Source organism: Camelus dromedarius, chromosome 2 (assembly GCF_036321535.1).
Source record: "Camelus dromedarius isolate mCamDro1 chromosome 2, mCamDro1.pat, whole genome shotgun sequence".
In the NCBI taxonomy this organism is placed as follows: domain Eukaryota; kingdom Metazoa; phylum Chordata; class Mammalia; order Artiodactyla; family Camelidae; genus Camelus; species Camelus dromedarius.
Genome location: NC_087437.1, coordinates 47546235 through 47569845, shown reverse-complemented (window position 1 = coordinate 47569845; position 23611 = coordinate 47546235). Strand labels below are relative to the sequence as shown.

Below are 23611 nucleotides of genomic sequence, written 5' to 3'. Positions count from 1 at the left end.
TCATGACACATGAAATTATGCCAAAAAAGGAACTTGGTTCGTATAACACTAATTGCTTTTGGAAAGCAGCAGGGATTACACAAAGAATCAGGAGTTAAGAATCTGAAACTGATGACTTAATTTTGTCCCTTCGCAGGTTACTTGAGATGTCCATTTTTCTTCTTTGCAATAAAAGGATTCTAATCTTTGTCACCAACACATTTTTGTATATTAGCTACTCAATCTATAAAGAGGCATACAAATAAACTCCAACAAACTCTGCTGCAGCTGGAGTTGACTCCTATTGTTTACCTACAGACAAAAGTACTTTTGGAGAGGCTGGCCTTTGCCTGAATGACTCTGGATTTGCAAAGAGACAGATAAGAAAATGAAAAGTTATTAGAAGCAAAAATGACTAAGAGAAGATGAAGCATGAGAGAAAATTTGGAGACAATACTGGTAACTGGGAGGGTTGGGCAGAAACCAAGAGAATGACAAAAACTTTAAGATTAGTTGCTTTCATAAATTTTGCTGAAAAACTGATTTAAGATTAGACAGTTTATAAAGTTTTAGAATTAAAAAATTTATATTATAGAAGAAACTTTCTTTGAAACTCTTAACTTTTGAATTAAAAAAAGGGTCTTCTGTGTATCGTGTCTCCTATGCTCTATTCCAAATTACAGTTGGCCCTTCATAATGGTGGATTCTACATACTTGGATTCAACCAACTGCAGATGGAAAATATTTGGGGAAAAAATTTCAGAAAGTTCCAAAAAAGCAAAACTTGAATTTGCTGCATACTGCCAACTATTTACATAGCCTTTACATTGTACTAGGTATTATGAGTAATCCAGAGATGACTTATAATCTACAGGAGGATATGCATAGCTTATATCCAAATACTATGCCGTTTTATATAAGGGAGTTGAGCATCCATGGATTTTGGTATCCACAGGGGTCTTGGAATCAATCCCTGGCAGATACCAAGGGAAGACTGTTAGTGACACTTGGAGGCAATTGCAGAGTCTTTATCAGGTTATTAGAGACAGTTCTTCTTAACTAGCTGAATCTCATTAGCTAATCTAAGCCAATGAAGAAGAGAATAAATGAAAGTGCCATAGTGTAATCAACTAGTGTTAGTTACTACTCTATACATTCCTTTATAGACATTATGACTCTATATGCTTTATAATTAATATTTACTAATCATTTACATTTTCAGGATAACTTTCAACATACATGTTGCCTTACTGGTTACCTACCGAAGATCAAGACCTTGATTTTGCCAGATATTTTCCATAATGCGAATAATCTGAAGTGTTAACATATCTTGCCGTAAATCTGAAATTCAAATAATATGTATACACCATTAAATGTCACAAATGCAAATTTTAGTATCATATCATCACACTGTTTTCATATGAAAAATACAGAGCTGTATTTGCTCTTCAAAATAATCTATAAGGAAGCAATAATCTGATTCTTTAACCCATTTCTAAAGTATCTATATAATCTGTATAACAATGTCAGATAAACTGGCAGGTATTTCACAAAAAATGAATTAAAATATTTAAACTACTTATTTTTCAGAGTCCTTAAATTTGAACATGTTTATATTAAAATATTTGGATTAACAGAATTCAGTGCTCAAAGGTCACTTCCCAATGGAAACCCATCAATGATACATATTTTTTTTTAGTATATAAAAATGTATTCTCCCACAGTCTGTACTCCAAGTAAATTAAGACCTTCTTTTATGATTTCATAGCAGACTACACTTTTCTTTTGTACCAGGGCTATAATTTTGTTTTTGTAATTATTTATTTAATGTCTCTCTTTTACCTGCTAGACTGTAAGCTCTAAGAAGGCAGGGATTCTGTTTTGTGTTATGTTTAGAATCTTAGGACCTAGCACATCAAATATTTATGGAATGAATGGATACTCATATAGCTAGACAAATGACAAAAACTGATTTCAGACCTTCTGTTTCTAAACCTAGTACTTCTTTTCAATAATTATACATACATATTCTAAAGGTTAAGACATCTGCTTAATATTAGATATTTTCTCACATGCATATTCCCTAAATGGCTTTCAACAGTCTTCATGGTTCATAAATACCCTGTGTACAAAGATAGCTAAATTCATGTATCATAAGTTCATTAATACTCTTCCTTACCATCCCCATTTTTAAAGATGATCTCATTGTTCTGAAAGAGTAATTCTGACATGATGTCTGGGTTCTCCCAATTCAACCAGAGTGGCCTTTTTGCAGAGGACATAATTCGACACTCTTCAAGCCTTTAAAACAGTTGAAAACTTTACTAGGAACTTTAGCTTTGTTATTCTTTATAGTCTCAAATTTATTTTAAAATACATATATAGTATAGCTTTTTGAAATTTATAAAAATTTTAAACTTTCTCCTCAATTTTACTTCTAAATTCATTTCTGAGTACAAAAAAATACATATTAACTTTAAAAATTTCATATATAATGGAATATGAATTTTCCATAAATACAGGGACATATAATTAGTTTTACAGATATTACAATCTACTTCTTATCCTATGATATCAGAAATTCTGGCCATAGAAACTTTTAAATTCTATTTTTAAAGTAGTAAAAACTCATTCTGAATAAGTACAGCTCTGAACTTGAGAAATTTTTACTACTCTTATTTTGCAGGGTAGGAAATGGGAGAGAGTAGCACATATTATTGAACACAATTATAAAGGGCATTTTGACTTCTTTCAAGATTTTCTCCAGAGAAAGTACTTGTTTAAATGTATTAATAAAACCTCCAATAAAGTACCTTACCTGAGATTTCCCAGTTGATGAGCAGGGTTTAGAGGGGACAGAAAGCCCTGTAGAGCATCCATGAAATCTGGTCGCCGCATTTGCTCAACTAAAAATTTCATCTGTACCTGACAAATAAGCATAATCATGGTTAGAAATTGATTTGATGAAAGGTAAACTAATTGCTAACCTCTTTTATACACTGGAACTACAGTACTGTGTAGTCTTTGAGTTCATGTCTTGGACTGCCTGCATTTTAATTAGAAGGATTTCTATAACACAAAGCAGCACAACTCAGATGGACAGGTGAGAGCGACAATACTGCGCACCTTCCTGTGACAAAAACTCTGCATGTTGACAGAGACAACATTTTGGCTCTACAGCAGGGCTCGGCCACTATGGCCTGTGTGTCAGCTGCCAGTTTTTGTAAGTCACACCAGTCATTTAGACATTAGCTGCTTCCACACTAGAACAGCAGAGGTGAGCAGTTACAGCAGACTGCATGGCCTGCCAAGTCTGAAGTATTCACTACCTAGTTTTTTAAGAAAAAGTTTGCTGACCTTTGTTCTAGAGGAAAAATTATGGAGACATCATGTTATCTCAGCTTAATCATCTTACTCTTAAGTTTTTCAGAAAATACCACATTCACCACATTCTCTGCTGGGTATATGGTCTAGTGAGGCTAAAAGAAATTGTTGGGAGAAATCTCATACTATACTCAAATTCGAGTACATAGCTGGAAAGTAACGTGCTTTTTAATCATTTTTTTAATCCACTGCATCACAGCCTAACTGTGATATGAAAATTTCAATTTAGAAGAAATGCTCGCATTTACAAATTTAAATAGTATCTAATTTCTTTTTTCTTACCTCAGTTACAATATAAATATAACAAATTTTATTATTTAAAAGCAGCCTAGTCCCCTCTTGCTCATAATTCCAGCAGCAGAAACAGTACAATTATTTTCTAATAACCTGTATTTGAACTTACATACCACAATTTCAATAAAATCAACTCACTCACATATTGTATGGCATTTAGATTAATACAGTAACTTTCTTTTAAACTTGGTTTTTCTTCAAGCAACATTAATGAAGATGTTGAAAAATTTATTCATACTACTAATCTACATTGTCTGCTCTTTGGGGACTCACTAATAAACTGGGATTTTCTTTTTTTCATTTCACTAGAGGTGAAGAATGAGCTCACTTTTTACTGTAGGGTGTGTTGGATTGAATAAAGGATAAGGAGTAGGAAAAAGTCATGAAAAACCTTTTCATTTCACGTTCCTTAGTTACACAAACTTAGACTGCCAATGACTTGAGTCAATGACTTGAGTGTGTGACACATTTACTGTGTGACTGAGAGTCCATTTTAAATTTAGAAATAGAAAAACTGATTTCTTTTCTCTCATTTTTAGGGTCATTACTAAAAGAAAATAAGTAACACAGAGCAAGGAAAAATCATCTTTAAGACTCAGGGCTATATAAAGGCGAAAGGAGGGGAAAGAGGAGGGAGCAGACATTTACTGGGCACCTGCCATGTTCGAGAGACCATGATAGGTGCTTTGTATATCTCGTATGATTTAATTCTCACAACAACCTTATAAAGAAAGTATTATTCCATTTTACAGGTGAGGGAAATGAATCTCAAGAGACTAAATAATGTGTCTAACATTATATAGCTTAGAAGCAGTGGAACTTGTATCTAAATCCTAATCTGCTTAATTCTGAGGCCTATGATCTGCAGATATACTGGACTCTCAACCCTGCTGAACAACAATGAAAGGAATCTCAAAACAAACTAGAGTCACATACCTTTTGCGTTTCATCCTTTTTCTCTTGTTTGAGAATGTCAGTTAAGTTAATGAGCTTTTCCATAGCCTCAACTTGCCTATTCAGGTGCTTCAAATACATTCCACATGCACGGCAATAGGACTCCAAAAGCAGGCCAAACCTCTGACTAACTGTTTTATTGTGCATCTCAGATCTAAAACACCAGTGCAACATTAGGGGGGAAAAAGAGAAAGAGAGAGAGAAATAGATTGAGATTTAAGTGAGTACACATATAATCTTAAAAAAAAAATTTTTTTTCTAAATTCAACTAATGTTATAATCATACTAACAATAAAATAATTTAAAATCTATCATTTGGAAGCAAAATAATCAAGAAGTTTTAGGTAGTTCTTGGAAATGTAAACAAAAAACTAGATTTTAGGTTTATTTCAACTATTTTTCATTTACTAATCTCAGAACAAGATATATAAATGTTACAAAAGGAAATTAGGCACTAAAATAATAAAATGAGTAAGAAGGGAGTGAAGAGCTCAGTGAGCACTACTTGACTCTTGTGTACTGTGTCTGAATTTAAGTGAGCACTACTTGACCTTTTCTGTATTGTGTCTGAATTTAAGTTATTTTAAATCTAGCTTCTAGATTCCATTTTTAATTTATTTTAATATTTAAAAAACTATGTCATTACAAATCCATTTCTAAATTTAGAAAAAAGTACATGGTTTATACCTCTAACTTTGTGTATTAAATACATCATATTCTGCAAAATACCTTTTATTCTTAATTAGCTTGTGTTCTTGTAAAAAACTTGGGATATTGTCATTATTGTTCTGAATACCAAGGCAAGATATTTTGGGGGAGCAGTGGGATATTTTAATCCTCACATACAGTGAAACTGACTGCAGCATGATCCTGGACCTAGCAAATTTTATTTTGCTTACAGTAGAATCAAAATCTTTAAAAATATTTCAGCTCTCATTCTTGTGTTAAATTTCATTTAGAATTTTACTGCTTATTTAATGTTAAAGAGAAAAAGCTGAGGGAAACTTATCACTGGTATGATATACATTCAGTATGGAAAACTCTTCTAGACACACAAAAACAACAGTAGATAAGTAATGCATATTTATATATCTACTGAGAATACAAGTCATATACATCTAAGGAATTAAATGGGAAAATAATTTGACTTACTTTAAATGCCAAAAGAAAAAGTGCCCGATCCTTTGATTAGTCAATGCTTTTTTGAGTAAAAATCTCACAAGCAGGTTATCCAAATACTGTTCATATTTTAGGACCTACGTGATTAAAAACAAACATAAAAATAACTCCACACCAATCAGGGTCAGTTTCTTTCTGCATGGTTGGATTTAGAGATTTTTCAGGAAGAGAGTAGTACTACAGGTAATAAAACTGAATTTTAAAAAAGCATAAAACCAGTTAATAGAGTAGGCTTTGGAAGTTGCAAGGATTTAGAAGAAAACATTATTTTTCTATTTTACATTATTTTACCTGTACTAGCTGAATTAGGTACTGAGAAAGTTTGTCATCTGTTAAATATTTTTCCAAACATCTAACAGCAAAACTTCGAACCATAGGATCTGGGTAATTGCAGTCCAGAAGCTCCATAGCCTGTTCAGGTTTGATTGGAGGCCAGTCTTTTACCAAGCAATACATCTGTGTATGAGTAAGATAAAAAATCATATTTAAAAAGCAAAGATAGTTGTGAATGAACCCTCTAAGACATTGTCTTAATTTCTTATTTTAAAAATTAGATAAAAGTTCTCCTTTATGAATTCAGTGCTTAAAATGTTTAGTTCTAATTAATTTTATCAGAGGAAGTCGTATAAACAGTATTTTTCTTTACTATACAGATCTTCCGTGACTTATGGTGGGCTATGTCTTGATAAACCTATCATAAGTTGAAAATATCTTAAGTCAAAAGTGCATTTAATACACCTAATCTACTGAACATCATAGCTTAGCCTAGACTACCTTAAACATGCTCAGAACACTTACATTAGCCCATAGTTGGGCAAAGTCATTTAACACAAAGCCTATTTTATAATAAAGTGTTGAATATCTCATGTAATTTATTGAATACTGTATTGAAAGTTAAAAGGAGAATGGTTGTATGGGTACAGAATAGTTGTAAAGAGATTGCTTGTTTACCACCATGATCGCCCAGCTGATGGGGAGCTGCAGCTTGCTGCTGCTGTCCAGTGTTAGGAGAGAGTATCTTATTATCATACACTGCTAGCCCAAGGAAGAGATCCAAATTCAATATCTGAAGTATAGTTTCTACTGAATGCGTATCACTTCCACACCATTGTAAAGTCAAAAAATCTTAAGTCAAACCATGGTAAGTTGGGACCATTTGTATTATCATTATTAGTTAATTTAAAACAAAGTCTATTTAATCTTTTATACTTAAACAGCCTTTCTGGGAGAAAACAATCTGAATGACAAACCAGACTTGTGCAACAGTTATTCAGTAATTTCAAACATGCATTTACCTGAGCTACTTCATCTCTAGAATTCCATTTGACAGACAGAAGCAATTTGGGTAGAATTTCAGGAATAGTTACACAATAGTGCCTGTGTGGGAACGACAAAACAAAATAAAAACCATTCTTGCATGTTATTCAAAAGGCCTAGATATCTAAATTTTCAATTAGATAATCTTCAAGAAGTTCCAAACACTTTCAAAACTTCTTACCATTACCAGCCTTCTTTAAAATCAAAAGAAATCTGCATTTAACACTATAGCTGCACATACATGTATATATATACTCAGACAGAGTTATAATGGCATAGAAAATGAAAAATCCAAATGGAGAACAGGTACTTAGGAAAAATTATGAATTTATGTTTTAAGACTCTTTGTATAGTTCCTATTTTTCATCTACTTACTTAACATGAACCATGAGCGGATGCAGCACTTCTACTGTGGTCACTGGACAAAATTTACGTTTAAATGAACTTTTTGCAGAAATACACTGCAACTGCTTTACTGCTTTATTTAAATAAACCAATGTACACTTACCAATCTGCAGGATAATTTCTTTGGAAGTGAAAATGAGGCATTATACTATTACTTTAAAAAAGTGTAAGAAAAAACAAAAAATGGAAGGAACTCCTAAAAATGAAAATCTCTAGACCAACTAAATCACAACTAAACTGATCTAAAACTACAGGTACTTTTTTTGGATCTTAAATTTTATTTGAAAACAAAAACCAAAACCCAAATCCTAAAAAAAGTCATGTTAAGGATTTTGAATTTAAAAAAGCCTTCAATATGCAAGGTTAGTACCAATGCAGCATGATCTTCTAGGAATATTCATCTATATCCACAGTTTAAAAATGGACTGTGTTTGTAATAAAAAGTCACGTAAATTATGCTTTATTTACTCTAACAGGTAATGGCAGCAACGTGACAGTATCAGTCAAAGTCAGTTCTTTCTTCTGCAATAGTAGAAAGAAACACAGAATCTCCATCTTAACACTTACCTGTGGCTCCACAGAAAATCCTTCTCCTGCTCAGTGATTTCAGATAGAGGATCTCGTGTACAAATTGCTCGGAGCTGTTCTTTATCATTTTCTCTTAATTCGTTGTCTCTAGCTAGTCTGTTACTCTGTAAAATAAAGTAATATCTTATATGATTTTCTTTGCCATATTCTCCCACCTGGATTCATGAGTGATCTGTAAAAAAAGAAAATTAATTTGCAATAAACTTTACATTGCTTATGACTGGTTGTGAAACAGTTTAGTTTCATTACAAGACTTTATTTTCAGGGATAGAAAAGAACCAACTTAAGACAGTATTTGTGGAACAAATCCAGTAACTCACTTGGTTAACATTACCACCAACCAAAGAATAGTAACTGCCAAAGTTAGGGATAAGACCAGACTGGGATTCTAGTGGGTAGTAGTGAACAATTTACTTCTCTTCCTGATGAGGACCCTTCTTAGTATCTTATTAATTAATCTGCTAATGTCTCTGGAATAAGACGGAAAATAAAAGTAATAAAATAAAAATATAAATTTTTTCATAATCCTTGCCCGAATATATCCTTATAATCACTGCAAGGCTTTCCAATTTTAAAAGTAAAAATAAATAAGGGAACAAAGGAGAAAGAAACACCCCATTAAAACACTGCACATTGAATGTTTGGAAACTGAAAGGATAATACTGTAACTTTTGGTGTAATTCCAAAATTTCAACTAATGTATTTATCCCTTTAAATACAAATATATTAACTGCATAATGAATAATTATGAATGCATATTAATGTATCATGCAAAACAAACACACACCCTTTAGGATGGGTTACATATATTCCCTAATGGCTAAAAACAAAAGTAGACATCCAAGTTGCTTGGTGTTAATACATTTAAACATTGTTAATTTATCCAACAGCATAAAGAAATATTACTGGCACATACTCAGTAAATCTTTATTAATACATGTACTGTGTACCTTGTCCTGATCTTACTGTTGGGCTCAGAAAATAGTAAAACACCCTGCATTAACAGAGCCTCTATTATAGTGGGAAATTAAATGAACAAATAAAAATACTGGAGAGCTGATTTAGATAGATGCTCTGGGTGATGTGACAGAGAATGACTGAGTGGCTACTTTTGACTGGGTGTTCAGAAATGGCCTCTGAGAATGTAATATTAATTTGTGATCCAAATGACAAGAACCACCCACATTAAGATCAGGGAAAGAGTATATTGCAGGTGAAGGAAACAGTGAAAGTACCCTAAGGGGAGAATGAGTGTGGTGTGAAGGAGGAATAGGAAGACCAGTAAGTCTAAAGTCCAGTAGTTGAGGGAGAGGAGTGACAGGAGGCATATTCAGAGCATGCACAATTTGTAGGTCAGGGTAAAGGTTTGGATTTTACTTTCAGTGAAAGCTACTCAAAGGATGAAAATTATTATTTATGTTTTATAAATATTATTACAGCTGCTCTGGGGAAAGAGGGAGACCAGCTGGGAGGCTACTGCAATGGTCCAGGTAAGAGATAATAAATACTTAACCCTCAACTCATCAGGAAAAGTAGTCATTACCATTTATCATCTGGGTTCCAATGGAGTCTTAAGTCTTTTATTTACTTATTTTTGTTTGTATTTTTAATATAAAATAATTTAGAGAAGAAAAAAACGATGGTGAAAAAATTTTATTAGACATCTTAGTAAGAATTTAAACACAGTGGAACCAAATTCATAACCCAAAATGGGCAACATATGTTGAATGAAACAAACTACTTGCTTATCAACTGCCATGCGTGAGCCTGAAATATATCCATCTTGTACATACTCATTTCAGATTTCAAATACGTATCTATTAAGTTCTAGCTTATCATTACTTCTGGGTTTTCTTCTCATATTTGCATTGTTAAAATGCAATACTTTTGAAAAAGTTGATGACATAATTTTGCTTGAGAGGATAGCAATCTTCTTTGCTTCATAATTGCAAAATGCTTCTATACTTTATACTTACAGGTATCAATCAGAATAATCAATCCACGATTTAAAAAAATTTCTACATCACCTTTTCCTTCCAATCATCTTTGTATACACACTTGCCTACAGCACTTATTCACTTACAAAGTAAATTTTGTGCACATCATAAAAGATGGAACAAATACTGCAGATGAGGCATGGTCCAGTTTCTTGTTAAGAAATACTGTGTGATGAAGTCATTCCTGTAGAATGACTAACTGACGCTAGTCATTTTAGTCTTTGGAGATACATTGTTCATTGTTTCCTGAGTTTGAGAAAATTCATCTCAGATACTCTCATCTGATATTTCACTTATATGATCAATTTCAACATCATCATTAGAGTCTGGATGTGATTTTAAAATCACCTGGGGTGACTTTAAAGTCCCTTCTGCCTCCAAGGGACCTTTGGTACTGTTTGGACACATTTTTGATTGTCACAACTTGTGGTGGTGGTGCTACCAGCATCTAGGGGGTAGAGGCCAGGCATGCTGCTAAACATCTTGTACTGCACACAATAGCCCCTATGACAAAGAATTTTTTGGCCCCAAATGTTACCAATGTCGAGGTTGAGAAACTGCTTAAAAGTTCTATTATCTGTCTCTGCATTCATATTCTGATCAGTCTAATAATTACGAAATATTTTCCTCTTTCAGTTTTCTTCTCTTTGTCATTATGATTGGAAAGGGAAAAATTCTGAATTATTAGTCGTGTTCAACGAAAGCCTAAGAAATAACAGCAACAAAAAACTACAAAGATGTTGTTTGTAGACTGCTTTATATACCTCTGGAAAAATGATGCAAAACACTGGGCTGTGCAGCAAGAAGACTGAAGGATGATGTAACAGTGATGATTTATTCCATTATTTCACTATTCGGGGGCCTCTACCCCCGAAACCCTTAGTCCTTCTTGGCCCACTATTGTGTCCTTCATGACACTTACCATGATTTGTAACCTTACATTTCTGTTTTTCCTAGTTTCAGGACTATTTTCACCATTAGACTGTACAATCAGTAGAGGTCTCTTTAGGTCACAACTTTATTACCTAGTTATTATCACATAATAAATACGTACATATAGTCAGCATTCAACAAACATTTGTTAAATGAAGGCAGGTTAAACTAAGGAGAGGCACAGCTGCAGTAGACATATTAGCAGAGAGAATTTTACTGTATTGCAATATTGTTCTAGAGCCTATAGGATCTGTGCCAGGGTAACTAAAACTTATGGAACTTTTCCATATAAAAAGCTTGCACTCAAATCCACTGATTATGACCGACCCTTAAGGAAAACACAGTGATTTGCCTTACCAGTCCTGCATGGGAATAACTAAATCCTGCTTCTCGGGATACAGACCAATTGGCATGCTCTTCAATCACTGACATATCTGGAAACTTTACCACACTGCTGAACCAGTCAAACTCCAACTCTAAGCAAGGAGTTTCCTAAGAGAGGGAATAAAAGTTATTATATATATTATGGTTGCCTGTCATAAAAGAAAAAATATCTAATTTATGATAATAAAAAGCTTACTTTATTTGGATTTGACCCAGTAACACCAATAGGGTTCAGCAAATCTTCTAATCCATGAGGTACTGGCCAAAGATTCAAAGCCATTTTTCCAGATACAAGAGTATCTGTGTAATCAAACAAGTTTATATTTCCCCAGGCCAATGGACAGTGTTCCTTAAAAAAACAAACAGAAAAATGTACACTACTCTGTGGATTTAATTATAAAACATATTTCAAAACACTTTTCTTCCCCCAAAAGAAGAATTCAACAACTGTCTTTATAATGGTATCTATAACAAGTCACATTAACTTTTTCAAAGTATATGTGCTTTCTTTCCTTTTTCCCATTTGAAACTGCATGTATTTTCTTTAATTATAAATAGGAGATAGGAACCAAACCAAGCAAGACAGATATTTGCATGTAGTCACTTAAAAGATATTTATGTATAGTCACTCTGCATGTTTAAAAAGTGTATCATGAACTCAGGACATACTCATTATAAAATAAATTCTGGAAGCTTTCCCAAGGTATCTGTCTATAAGCACATGTATTATTTAAAAATGTCTGACTTATTGATTTTTTTTAAATGAAGAAAAATATCTACTTCTTGAAAAAATTCAATCAGTAGTATAATGGAGTTTTTAGAAGTGAATATAATTGTTCCTTTTGAAATACTTTACCTCTTTAGCACCCTTTCGGCCTTTAACAGAACAAATGGAAAGGCAAAGTCGAGCAGCACGAGGAAGATCAGGAATGTATATATCATAATTCAGCCATTCATTCCATCTATATAAAATTTTAAAGAAAAAACGAATTTATTAAAAAAAGATTTTATCTGGAGTATATAAACAACTCCTACAAATTTCAAGAAAAAGATAAATCAAATGGAAAAACAGGACACAGACTGACTAAAACATACTTCACAAGATCATATCCAAATGGCCAATAAACATGAAAAATAGTCAACATTATTTGTCATCCAAAAAATGGAAAATAAAATCTCATGGAGATATCACTCTAAAAGAGAATGGCTAAAACTATAAAGACTGATGATACTAAGGGGTGGTAAGGAGGTACAGTAACAGGAAATCTCATATACTGCTAGTGGAGGTGTAATTTGTACAATCAATTTGGAAGGCACAACCTACGAAAACTGACCGATGATTCAGCTCAAACTCTAGGTTTAAACCACAGAAATGCAAGCATTTCTGCATACAATGTTAATAGAATTACTTACAGTATCCTCAAAGTTCAAAAAATTCAAATGTCCAACAGTAAGATAGGTAAGTGGTAGTATGTTCATACAACAGCATACTATATGGCAATAGAAATGACCAATAATGAAATCTTACAAACATAATATTGAATATAAGAAGCTAGACACAAAAGAATAGCTACTCCTTGAGTCCATTTATATAAAATTCAGAAACAACCAAAACTAACCAATAGCGTTAGAAGTCAAGATAGCAGTTACCTTTGGGAAGGAGAGAAGATTAATGGATTGGGAGAGACACTTTTGGAATGCTGATAAATGTTCTAATTCTTGACCACAGTAGTGGTTATATAGGTGTTCACTTTGTGATAATTCACTAAACTGTGCAATTATGATTTATATAATTTTATGCATTTGTGCTGTATTTCAGCAAAAATAAAATTAAAAACAAATTAGCTTATAGAAAAAGGCAGATAGAAAAGGGAAGCTAAATAAGATAAAGTTAGATTTCACATTATGATTAAAATTATATTTAATTACTTTTATATATAATGTAATTTCATTCAGAAAAGCCCATTAATTTAAATAAGTCAGTATGTAAATAAAATGAAGGACACATAAGAAGAAAGTATTTAAACTTTAAAATAACTACTTTACAAGAGGTAATAAAACTTGACATTCATAATAAGGACAAAATGGAAAGTTATAACAAAAAGCGATGATAAAATTATTCAAATTTTTATGATAAATTCCCTTCAATTTACTGGATGCTATGTGTGAAATTATGTCTATATCTGGTACACATACTTGTAAAGATCCAAGTACAATAAATAGGGTTTTTTTAAATTAAAAAACATTACAGTAATAGCTAAGACTACAGACTCAGAAGTTAGACTAACTGGAGTAAAAATCTTGTCTCTACTATTTGACTAAATGTGTGAACCTTGCTTTGTTTTCTTATCTGTGAAATGGAACTAATAACAGTACCCTTAAAAAGTTGTTGTGAAGATTAACTAATATAAGTAAAGCAATTAGAACAGTAATTGGTCTATGCTACAAGCTCAAGAGGTAGATACTATGAAAACTTTTCAAAATGGCTTTTTTATAACTCTTCTTTTTTTTTAATACAGAAGACTTAATTAACAAAATGATATACAAATTCTATTTTTAGTTAGCCAAACTAAGGTATAAAACTTTATCAGTAAAATAAGTTCTATTTATTCTAGCACCTTTGCTTGAGTATGGGCAAAGATAAAAAGAAATATATGGTCCATTTATATAGAGAAGACTTACATTTAAAATGGGGGAACTTAGCAAGAAGGAACTCTAAAGGGAAAGGAAACAACAAATGCAGTGAAAAGAAATACAATGAGATTTGATAAGTCCACAGTTAATTAAGAAAAATTAGATACATGTATCTCAAATGTACCTGGTACTTTTTACTACCTCTAAATCTTTAGAATTGCTTAAATTAATGAGAAAATTTCTACATATCTAAGAGAGCTATGTCCTATTAATGTAGTTGTTCTGTACTATGCTAACTAAATAAAACATTTTCCTTTCTTCTTCTAAAGTCCCCACATACACCCACAATTAAGTTCTTTATTTGTAGGCAATGGTTTTAAACATATATTCCAAACTGATTCTGATTTTGGGAGATAACTGGAAACATTTATGAAGAAATCATAAAGTACCAATTTATTTAGCATATAGAAAGCACAGATTTAGAATAATCACTTAATTTCAGTAAGGATTTTTAAGATTCTATCTTCCTAATAACTTCATATACTTTTATCTCCTTTTTTGGCAAATACAGAAAAGTTAAAAATTTTACTGAAATCTTTATACAGCTACCATAGGGATTTTACCTTACAGAGAATTCTTAAAGGAAAGTCCTTTCTAAATAGCACTTTTATTAAAATTTTGACATTTTAATCTTGTATTATTATACAAATTTACCTTTCACTTTTCTAAAGCCTGTTTACTTTTGGTACTTGAAACAACTAGGATAAATCTATCCAACATTGTCTTGGAGTCTTTGCTGTGGGCTTGTCAGACTCCTTAGATGGTTGGTTTTATAGTTTTCACCAAATTTGGAAAACTTTTGGCCATCATTTCCCCAAATATTGCTTTTCTGCTCCCTGCACAACCACCCACCAACCTGTGACAGATATGCCATATGAGTGGAAAATAAACTTTTGTTGTTCTAACAAAAATTTTTAAAATATTCTGGTGCTATAAGTTGCCACAGCATAACTTCTAATTTGAATGATGTACTTTCTGACCTACATTAGTTCAGGTAGGGTGAAGAACTATTTTCCTTCCTCCTGGTAGAAAAGGCTACTATCTCTTTGAACTTCACTTAGGTTCTATAAGGGTGGCCACCTCTAGCAATTTAATTACAAGACCAGAACTTTTTCTTGGCTTTTCTAGAACTCAGTCTGAATTCATTATGAAATCTACTTGTAGAAGATCCACTAGTTAGCTCTATTGCTAGTCTACAAAGGCCATCTTTAATACCAACTTGAGTTCTCTTAAAATATTGCTAGCACAGGGAACTATATTCAATGGCTTGTAGTAACCTGTAATGAAAAAGAGTATGTATGTATATATGTGTATACCTAAATCACTATGCTGCACACCAGAAACTAATACAACATTGTAAATCAACTATATTTCAATAAAAAAATTAGTATTACACTAAGGAATAGACTTTTATTCCCAAATGATTCTAAAAACAGAGGCAAGGAAATGACAGGATGCTAGTCTGCTGAATTATAGGTCTTTTACTTATTTATCTTGGCAATAATCATTTAAAATGTTCCCAATAACTCTCTCTCTCATTAAGAAACTGATTTGTTTTCAAAGACCCTTAATTTGAATGCCATAAACATATATTTTTGGGAGTAATGTAAAGGAGACTGCCTTAGGGTAGTCCAGCTCTAAAGTTGTTTGCCACCTCTCACTTCTTAATGGAAATGGAAATGGAGATAAGAAAAGAATAAAAGGCTAGGTTTATAGATCTGATGTAAGAAATCATCAGCACAAAACTATAACTATACTCTAGGTTCTCTCCTTGACACAATGGGAAGAGAGAATCAGAAAAGCCCTTCTGATAAAATTTTAGAGAATCAATAAAGCGATCCTGTGATTGATACCCCTTTGACAGAATGTCCTCATGTTCTGTACGCAAATGTTGAGTAATTTTACATGACTTGTATAAAATTAACGATGTAAAATATAATACTTTTACTGAGTACATTGCTAAACACTAATATGACTTTGGGAAATATAAATACATATACTTCCTTACCTGGGATTGGAACAAGGTACTCTTTGAGTGTTCACATTATCACATAAGGGTTCCCCTCCATGGTAGATACCTGTTCGAACATAGATCTAAGAAAAAAAAAGTTATGTGTATATACATACATATACACATGCACACATAAATACTAGACAGGACCAATATTAAACATTATCATACAATTTAACTGATAATGAATGACAGAATCAAGTCAAAGTCTCTGTTCAGATGTAGCTTTTCTATTCTCCTTCCTTTACAAAAATAGTAAACTAATACTGATGCAGATTCTTCACCAAAGTTTGTTGCTGCCTTCAGGGGGACATTAGACTATTAAAAATTAATATAGGCCCACAATCCCTTTAAGCCAGGTATGTAATTCAGAGATAAACTAGCATATATACTAAATATTACTTAGTACTCTTAGCAGCTGAAGCAGCACTCCAAAAAGAAATTAGTATTTCTACAACAAAACATATGGATATTTACACTAAGTAGGAATAATAAAGACTGTAAAAAATGTTGCTGCAGGTTAGGTCATGTTTTCCTGCCAAATGAATTCTGTCAAAGTTTGGTTTAAAGAGCTTAGAATTATGGGTATCAGAATTATTAGACTATTAGAATTAGGGATATTAGAACTACAGAAAAGGACTGTAAGCTGAGGTTGACAAATGGTTTTCCAGCCATATGAAAACATACTGCAGGTTAACAGATTATTATATAGTTCAATAAAGAGATTTATATAACATAATTCATATAAAATTATAAACATCAACACTTGAGCTTACCTTGTCAATGTCTCGAATATTTACATTCACATAGGTTGCACAAAGAATTTTTATTCTGAGTGCACTATTTATAACCCAAAGGGATTTTGTAGATGTCTCTCCATTCATATATGGTGTAGCTGTGGAGATGCGTCTGGAATAAGATGGCATTGTAAAACAGTCCATTGGCAGTTGAGAGTAGAGGCTTTCTTTAGCCATCAGCATCAGATTGGGCATCCTCCCAAGCATTATACAGCTTCTTATATACTGTAAGAGATTAAGGTGGGAGAGGAGAAGCCATTTCTTGTCAAGCTCTTCATTTTAAAATCAAAATGTGAGAGAATATTATAAGAGAATTTACATACTAAGCTGCAAAGGTTATAAAAAATCAAACATTATAGATCATATTTCTTAGTAGTTGCTATATTTATAATATTTAAAATACTAACATTTGGGAGTTAGGTTATACCACAGATCAACCAAGCCACCTCTTGAAATATAAATTGTATAAAAACAAAAAAAAAGTCAGTTTTTGAGACTGCAGTTTTATCTTTAACTAGAAGGAAAAGAAAAACAGAAAAAGAAAAGAAAAAAGGAATCAAAAACAAGGATCAGAGGATACCCATTATGAAAACACTATACTTGTTAAAGGAGAAGCAACATCATGCAGAAAGCCTCTGCCATTCAATTTATTAAGTTATATTGATGTTAAATCCAAGGGTTGCTCCCCACTCATTCTTCTGTCCCAATATTTCCTGAGAAACATTTGTTTTGTTAAAAAAAAAATCCCAAACTAAAAACCACAAAGAGATGAGACTAATAAAATTATGCAATATATATATTTAAATATTACAATGCATTAGTTTGAACTTTGAAATGGTAGTTAGGATAAAGATTTTAATATAAATACTACTGTATTCATATTATAAAAACCTATTTCCTTACCCACAAGCCTCCCTAGGCTATAAGCAACCTAAAGGCCAGAACCATGTCTTGCTGGGTATTATAAATCACTATGTGGCATATGCTTGGTACAAATCCAGTCGCTTTTTATAGTTTTTTTTTAAATCAAATAATCAAATGTTTGTATCTGAATAACAATATAACTATTGTTACAACTGCAAAACATTAATCAGCTTATCCACATATGTACACTCAAGTCCCCAGATATTAATTACATAAAATCTAGAAGGATAGTGCCTGTCCTCTCAAATCCATCATCAATCTCTCAAATTAAATACAGTATAAAAATAAACTTATTAATGCTATTTACTAATATTAATTATTTAATTTTCAAAAAATATGTCCTAAAAATACAGATACCAGTTCCTAGTGTGAATGCCTTTTAAATTTAAAATTAGTATCTTTGAAACTTGCTACTCACCTTATACTGACTCAGAGGATATTTTTCTAGGAAGTATTCGTCACATCCACACACTTTTAATATATACTTGCCCTGGTATTCTAAAACACAGAGTTTTAGTTGTTCAGATGATAGCAACATACTTCGAGTTTTTTTCCTGATTGCTTCAGCAATTACTTGTTCTGGCACACAGTCGTGGTTGATTTTCAGAGTATACTTTTGTTTGTCATTATTTGGAGAAACTATGACCCAAATCACCACTATTATTTGCCCTATAATAGGAAAAAATATTAGATACAATCACCACATATATTTCATTTTTTAAGAGATAAATTTCAAAAAAGTATGTACTACCATTACTCTAACCATAATCACAAATGACTTATAATCAAACTTAAATAAATACAGGTAAATATCAGGTAGAAAGCAAATCTTCAAATCTGACAGGGCTGCCAGACCATGCCCAAACCTCACGTTTTATGGCAAGCATGCAAAACTGTGACTAGGGTAGGTCACAAGTACCTGAGACCAAGCTAATTTCTATTCTAAACTGCATGACATACTTCATAGAATACAAGCCCTATGAAGAGGAACTCATGATGGTATCAAAGCTGCAACAGTACCTTAAGTAGAAGTTTTTGGTAACTATGAGATAGAATCATGGAGACTTAAAGAAAAATGCTGAATCAGAATGAGAAAAGATGGGGGAGGTGGGAGAAGAAGACGTATTTTCTAATTTTTTCCTTTCAAAATTAGTTAAGCAGTAAGTCAGGGGACCAAACAAAATGATAAAAATGAAAAGATAAAACTGTTAGAGTAGTTGAGGTGTTCACTGTAAAATTCTTTGAACTTTTCTATATAGTGGAAATTTTTCATAAAGGGTATTGGGGAAAAAAATGAAAAGAGCATTCCATTTAAAAAAGTATGCTAGAGTAAAAAGAAATTTTAAATGAAAAGCTTATGTTATATAAGCATTAAACACTTTGAATATGGCTGAAATAGCAATAAGATGTTTTAATTTATTCTACTGACAATATGTTTAAAAGTGTGTGAGTTAACCTATTCTATAACTTTCAATGAAAACTTTCACTTTGTTACCTTGAAAAATACAAATATTTATTTGATACAATGATATTTTCATTTCCAAAATAATATATTTATATATTCCCATGTTCACTTAATTCTAGAAATTCGTATATTAAGTGTCAAAAGTCACCTTATATATTATCACTCATCATGATCAGAGTTAATTACTGCATTTAACGTTAAGAAATTTATTTTTTCTTTGTATACAATAAGAATGTGTCCCAAAATTTTATAAAATGTTTTCTATCTATACTTGTTTTTATTTGTAAAAAGATAATCAGCTGTAATTCTGTAACAGTGAATTTCAAACTCAATGTTTTTTAGTTTTATTCTGAGATAAACAATTCACTAAGGGATCAGCAGTATATGCACACAATTCATTCAATCAATAAATATTTATTGCACACAAGTTGTGTACTTGGCACTCAACTATATCTTGTCAGTATGAGCCACTCCTTTCTTCAAGAAGCTTATCATCTGGCTGGGATAAAAAGACTATAAAAACAGACAGAAGTTTTCACTATAGTCACCAATTATGGTAGATTTACAATTTTCTTACCTTTATCCAATTTATTATATATGTGCTTTGGCAGTTCTGGTGAAGATTCTACGTTTGGAGGATAGACATACATTGCTCTACTATGAGGTGAATTAAGATCCCTAAGATCCACAGCTTCTTTACAAACATTCAGAATATTTCTTCGGAAGTCCTGTACTTCTGGATCTTTAACCATATCAAATTCACATACTGGCATGCCGATAGCAAAACCTTAAAAAAGTTGTATACAGAATATAACATTCTATTAAACACACAGTAAGACCATGTTTATTATAAATAGGGAACTTGGCAGATTTGGAAGATCACAAAAAAGAAGTTTTCCTGTGTTAATAAAGTTTTTCGTGAATACATACAGTAAGAGCTGACAAGGACTCAAATATTTTTAACATATAAAATATGATATATTTGGCAATTTGGAGCAAAGGTAGCAAATATTATCCATATCAATTATTTTTTAAAAGACTAATAAGACAAAACTGGGATATAACAAATCTAAGTCATCCCTACAAATGACACTTTCTAAAGAAAACTTGATAGAATAGTAGCAAGGTGTTAAAAATAGTTCCTCAGCCTAACAGTCAAAAAATACTTCAGATTTGTAATGATTTTTTTGAAATCTACTTAAGATTACCAAGGTAATTAACCAGTTCAGAAAAAATATTTTACTAATGAGGAAATAATTAAGTTTCATAGTTATTTGCATTTAGAATACGATGACAATGCCATTTTGAAATTTTATCATACCAATTTCTCGATTGAGGATCTTTTCTTCACGGTTGCCTACTGGTTCAATTACTTTTAAAAAGGGTTGAAAAAGCCGAAGGTCACAAAGTCGTCTTGTTTCATCAAAAAATTCTTCCCTTTCTGCTTCTTGGGTAACACTTACAAAAATGTAAGAAGATTCATCTTGAAGAAGTTGATGGAGAGGGTATTTTCTTGCTTCTTTAAATAGTTCATGCTTTATAGTTATTAATGTAGCCTCACGGAGGCATTCTAAAGTCACTATCATTCCATTTGGTAGTAAACATTCTACTAGGATTCTTGGGGGCATCAAGTGGATGCCCCACAGTTCACCTGATGATGGTCTTGGAGGCATTGTTCTGATCCTTTACAAGTTTTACATATAAAACTACTTTAAGGAATTAGATGCGTGGCTGTCCCAAAGCAGAAATCTAAACCAAAGAAAGAAAACATGTTAAGTTTTTTTTCCCCCTTTTTAAAAAGAAAACTCTACTTTCTCATATGCATATTTTTCCCCACAGAAGTTTGTAGAGTCCGAAAATGGGTATAGGTCATTCAGTCTGACCTTGTTTGTAAATTTTAGGCTAGTGAGTATTTACAAATGAAGTGGTTCTAGCAGAAAGGGTCACTTTGGAAAATCAGCAGGAATGAATCTTTTTCTGGTTTTGTCACAATGTAAATTAGTAATTGTGGATGAGTTCTGTAACTTCACTAGACCTCTGTTTATTCATCTGTCCATCAGGTATTGAAGTTATTAACTAAGATTTCTTGGAAGACTAAAGTAAGATTAAAACAATAAAGATTTTTTTAAAAAATGAAAACATTAAAAGAGAAACATCAAAGAATACATTTATGGCTCTACAAAAGTGCAAAAATTCACTTTCTGTAATTTGAATTGATTTGGGTAAGTAAGTAATCATAATTCATCTTAAATATTTTGATGTAGATTGTTGTTCCAAATTAGGCTGAAATAATTGATCCAAAGCAGAAGTTAGAAAAAGTAACTTGTGTTTAATTATATTTAATAAATTCATTCAAATAAAAACTTTTATATGAATGTATTTTTAAAGTCAGGTCTTATCAAGACAGAGCTGAAGCTATGGAAAGAGTAAGTAGTAAGATGCAAGTGAAACCAGAATTCCCATCACATACCACCTTTATCATTCTTTTCTATTTTATGGAACAACAGAATTTGACTGGAAAGGATCTTTTAGATCATGGGTCCATTGCTTTTATTTTTAAAGATGAGTAAAGAAAAGGCTAGAAAATCAAATTCTATTCCTTTTATATCCCCTACCTCTATCCTGTGGTAATCAAAAATTACATAGCTTTGCCTTTTTTTCTTTCTTAAATCAATCTTTGTAATTTTCTTTTTTGTACTGATTACTGTCTAAGTGATATCTTAGACCATTCTGTTTTAAAGTATAATTGAGGTACATATTTACTATAATATAAAGTGTCATCAATGTATTTTCCTTGAGACATGATGAATTTGCAATGATCCACTCCCTCTTTATCAAATAACTCAGTCCTATTATTTCTAACTGAAATGAACTGATCCACATATCCATTGGCTCAGTACAATGTTCCAACAATGTTAAGTACTTATAATACTTTTTAAAATATTAAGTATTTTATTATAATCTGAATATACAATATTAAGTATAATATTACAATCTGAAGCCCTCTCTTTTTAGATGTTAAAATAATCTTCAGGGTTCCTTTGGAAGACACTGTCAAAACCTGCAAAGCACAAATTTACTTCTTGCTGTTTATATTTTCTTTTATTCAGTAAGCTAAACTGTAAAGGTATAAGAAAAAATAAAGTGAGAGAGATTAAGAAAATACAAAAGAAATGAAAGTTAAGCCAGAGGAATGAATCAAAAAAGCCCAGATAACTTATTGCATTCAGTTACTCTATCAGGCGCTGTGGACAATAGCTATAAATGACACTTTGCTTATTCCCCAAAAATGTATTGGTGCTGTCCCCAGGACCATGATAGGTGGTGGGAATATGATGAGTAGGTCAGGCATGGCCCTTGCCTTCACAAGGCAAAGTCAAGACTGTGAAGGTTATCTGTATGAGAGTGTGAAGTAAAATTCATAGGTACAAAACAGAAAAAAATGCTTTCATAAAAAGTACCAGGTGCTATAAAAACACATAGTGTGGTTACCTAACTTAATGGAAGTTGGAGTGGGAAGGTTTTCCACAGGAGGTAACAAATAAACTAAATTCTTTAAGGATAAGCAGCAGTTGAGCAAACACAATGAGAAAAACGTGAGGAGCCCGATACCTCTAATCCAGAACCCTGCCCCCTCTGACTCACGTCATACTCACCAACATCTAATTCATCCACAAATTTTGTTAATTCTGTATCCTGAATATGTCTACATTCCTTCATTATCACTCTTGGTACCTTTGGTCAGGCCACTCCTATATCTTGTCTGGACTACTGCAAAGGCCTAAATGGTCTCCCTATGTCTATATCTGCCCCCTACAACCCATCTTTTACTTTACAACCAGTGTGACTTAGAGCAACAGGACCTACTTTTGATCAGACACTTCTGCTGTACCAATTCTCAGTTGCAAACAAGTGTTTATAGTATGCTCCAGAGTTATATGAAGGAGGTGGAGCAGAAATAGCAGAAATTCCAAGCCCTCCTCCTACCTCTGGAAATACAGAAATCAATTAAAAGACAACAAGGAATATAAAATTATTTTTTAATACTTGAAAATATTTTCTTTGAATTTATAAAAGAGACATACTGAAGTTATAGGACTTTAAATATCCTATTTTAATAGTTATAAGATTTAAATTATCCTATTTCCTATACTTAAAAAGAAAATTCATTGGCCAGCAAAAAGACCAGATGAATCAACCTAAGTGTGTAATTATAGAAGTGACTTAAGCTAAGCTTTTTAAAAACTTACAAAAAATTTGAAGAATGCAAGGGAAAATGCCAAATGACTACTTTTAAATGATGATC

At 32.1% G+C, this 23611-nt stretch overlaps 1 protein-coding gene across 2 annotated transcripts in view; it reads right to left on the bottom strand.

Annotated features, from left to right (window-relative positions):
- The window catches only part of PIK3CA (phosphatidylinositol-4,5-bisphosphate 3-kinase catalytic subunit alpha), a 72126-nt gene that overhangs the window by 4848 nt on the left and 43667 nt on the right, over positions 1 to 23611 (bottom strand). For both annotated transcript variants that reach the window (XR_010383543.1, XM_031451468.2), the window contains exons 2-17: positions 20627 to 21054; positions 19883 to 20092; positions 18259 to 18509; positions 16896 to 17141; positions 16117 to 16202; positions 12271 to 12376; positions 11611 to 11763; positions 11388 to 11522; positions 8080 to 8204; positions 7086 to 7167; positions 6082 to 6246; positions 5764 to 5867; positions 4594 to 4765; positions 2798 to 2904; positions 2159 to 2280; positions 1242 to 1320 (exon numbers count right to left, since the gene is read on the bottom strand). Coding sequence is in view for 1 of the 2 variants with exons in the window: in XM_031451468.2 (XP_031307328.1) it covers positions 1242 to 1320; positions 2159 to 2280; positions 2798 to 2904; positions 4594 to 4765; positions 5764 to 5867; positions 6082 to 6246; positions 7086 to 7167; positions 8080 to 8204; positions 11388 to 11522; positions 11611 to 11763; positions 12271 to 12376; positions 16117 to 16202; positions 16896 to 17141; positions 18259 to 18509; positions 19883 to 20092; positions 20627 to 20978 (2495 nt within the window). In the remaining variant the exon portion in view is untranslated. The remainder of the gene's footprint in view (positions 1 to 1241; positions 1321 to 2158; positions 2281 to 2797; positions 2905 to 4593; positions 4766 to 5763; positions 5868 to 6081; positions 6247 to 7085; positions 7168 to 8079; positions 8205 to 11387; positions 11523 to 11610; positions 11764 to 12270; positions 12377 to 16116; positions 16203 to 16895; positions 17142 to 18258; positions 18510 to 19882; positions 20093 to 20626; positions 21055 to 23611) is intronic.